This window comes from Eimeria mitis, genomic scaffold, assembly GCF_000499745.2.
Source record: "Eimeria mitis Houghton genomic scaffold, Emh_scaff198, whole genome shotgun sequence".
In the NCBI taxonomy this organism is placed as follows: Eukaryota; Apicomplexa; class Conoidasida; order Eucoccidiorida; family Eimeriidae; genus Eimeria; species Eimeria mitis.
In genome coordinates, this window is record NW_013570303.1 from 18472 (window position 1) to 19873 (window position 1402).

Below are 1402 nucleotides of genomic sequence, written 5' to 3' on the forward strand. Positions count from 1 at the left end.
GGTAGGAGGGGAAATGGATGCTGCACTCCTATCTAAACCCTAAACCCTAAACCCTAAACACAATCCAAATATCAATGCATACACAACAACGGCTCAACACAAACCCTAAACCCTAAACCCTAAACCCTAAACCCTAAACCCTACCTGGCGAATGCATTAGCGAGCAGAGCGATGGCGCGGGGTTCGTAAACCAAATCCTTGTCTCTCTGAGCCCACACCACAAACCCTAAACCCTAAACCCTAAACCCTAAACCCTAAACCCTAAACCCTAAATGTCTCTTCGATCCGTGGGCACGGCGACCGGCAGCAGCAGCACAGCAGCAGCAGCAGCACAGCAGCAGCAGCAGTACAGCAGCAGCAGCAGCACAGCAGCAGCAGCAGCAGCACAGCAGCAGCAGCAGCAGCAGCAGCACAGCAGCAGCAACACCAAAACAGAAGCAACAGCAACACAGCTGCAACCGTTCATCAGCATCAACAACAGCAGCAACACAACAAAACAGCAGCAGCAACAACAACACCAACAGCAACACAACAACAACAGCAGCAGCAGCAGCAGCAGCAGCAGCAGCAGCAGCAGCAGCAGCAGCACCTTGACGAGCATCTCAGCAAAGTGCGGGAGAATTTCTGCGGGCTGATAGCCCAGCCGGGCGAAGGCGTTCAGCAGCAGCGCAGCCTGCAACCCATCGAATGTCTGCAGCAGCAGCAGCAGCAGCAGCAGCAGCAGAAGCAACAGCAGCAGCAGCAGCGGCAGAAGCAACAGCAGCAGCAGCAGCAGCAGAAGCAACAGCAGCAGTAGCAGCAGCAGAAGCAACAGCAACAGCAGCAACAGCAGCAGCAGCAGCAGCAGCAGCAGAGGCAGTAGTAGTAGTAGTAGTACAAGGAACGGGAGCAGCAGCAACAGCAGCAGCAGAAAGAGGATACCAAGCAGCACTAAACATATCTCTATAAGCTTATTAAAAATTTTAAGGGTTTAGGGTTTAGGGTTTAGGGTTTAGGGTTTAGGGTTTAGGGTTTAGGGTTACATGTTTGATTTCAATGGCTCTGAGTTCGAGTCTATAGAGTACTTGTGTATTGCGGTGTTGTGCTGCAGCAAGAGCAGCAGCAGCAGCAGCAGCAGCAGCAGCAGAAAGCTGATTGGATAGAAACAGCAGCCGCCTGTCTGCTTCTACCCAGAAGGCCCCTGCATGCAGCCCCTTTGCTGCTGCAGCACGAAGCGCGCAGCAGAGAGCAGCAGCAGACAAAGAACCAACAGCAGCAAAACGAACAGATAGATCTCGCTTCACTTTGTGAGATTGAATAAAAGAAAAACCACGCTGCTGCTGCTGCTGCTGCTGCTGCTGCTGCTGCTGCTGCTGATGCTGCTGGGGGTGGTGCAGCGGATGCTGCTGCAGCAGGTGATGCA

At 53.1% G+C, this 1402-nt stretch overlaps 2 protein-coding genes across 2 annotated transcripts; both read left to right on the forward strand.

The window, feature by feature from the left end:
* Window positions 1–272: 272 nt before the first annotated feature.
* Window positions 273–635, forward strand: EMH_0002950 (uncharacterized protein; the record flags this gene model as incomplete). The annotated part of the gene is made up of 1 exon (XM_013496205.1): window positions 273–635. The coding sequence occupies one exon, from the start codon at window positions 273–275 to the stop codon at window positions 633–635; it is 363 nt and encodes a 120-aa protein (XP_013351659.1).
* A 52-nt stretch (window positions 636–687) lies between these two features.
* EMH_0002960 (uncharacterized protein) lies at window positions 688–948 on the forward strand (the record flags this gene model as incomplete). The annotated part of the gene is made up of 1 exon (XM_013496206.1): window positions 688–948. The coding sequence occupies one exon, from the start codon at window positions 688–690 to the stop codon at window positions 946–948; it is 261 nt and encodes an 86-aa protein (XP_013351660.1).
* Window positions 949–1402: the final 454 nt, after the last annotated feature.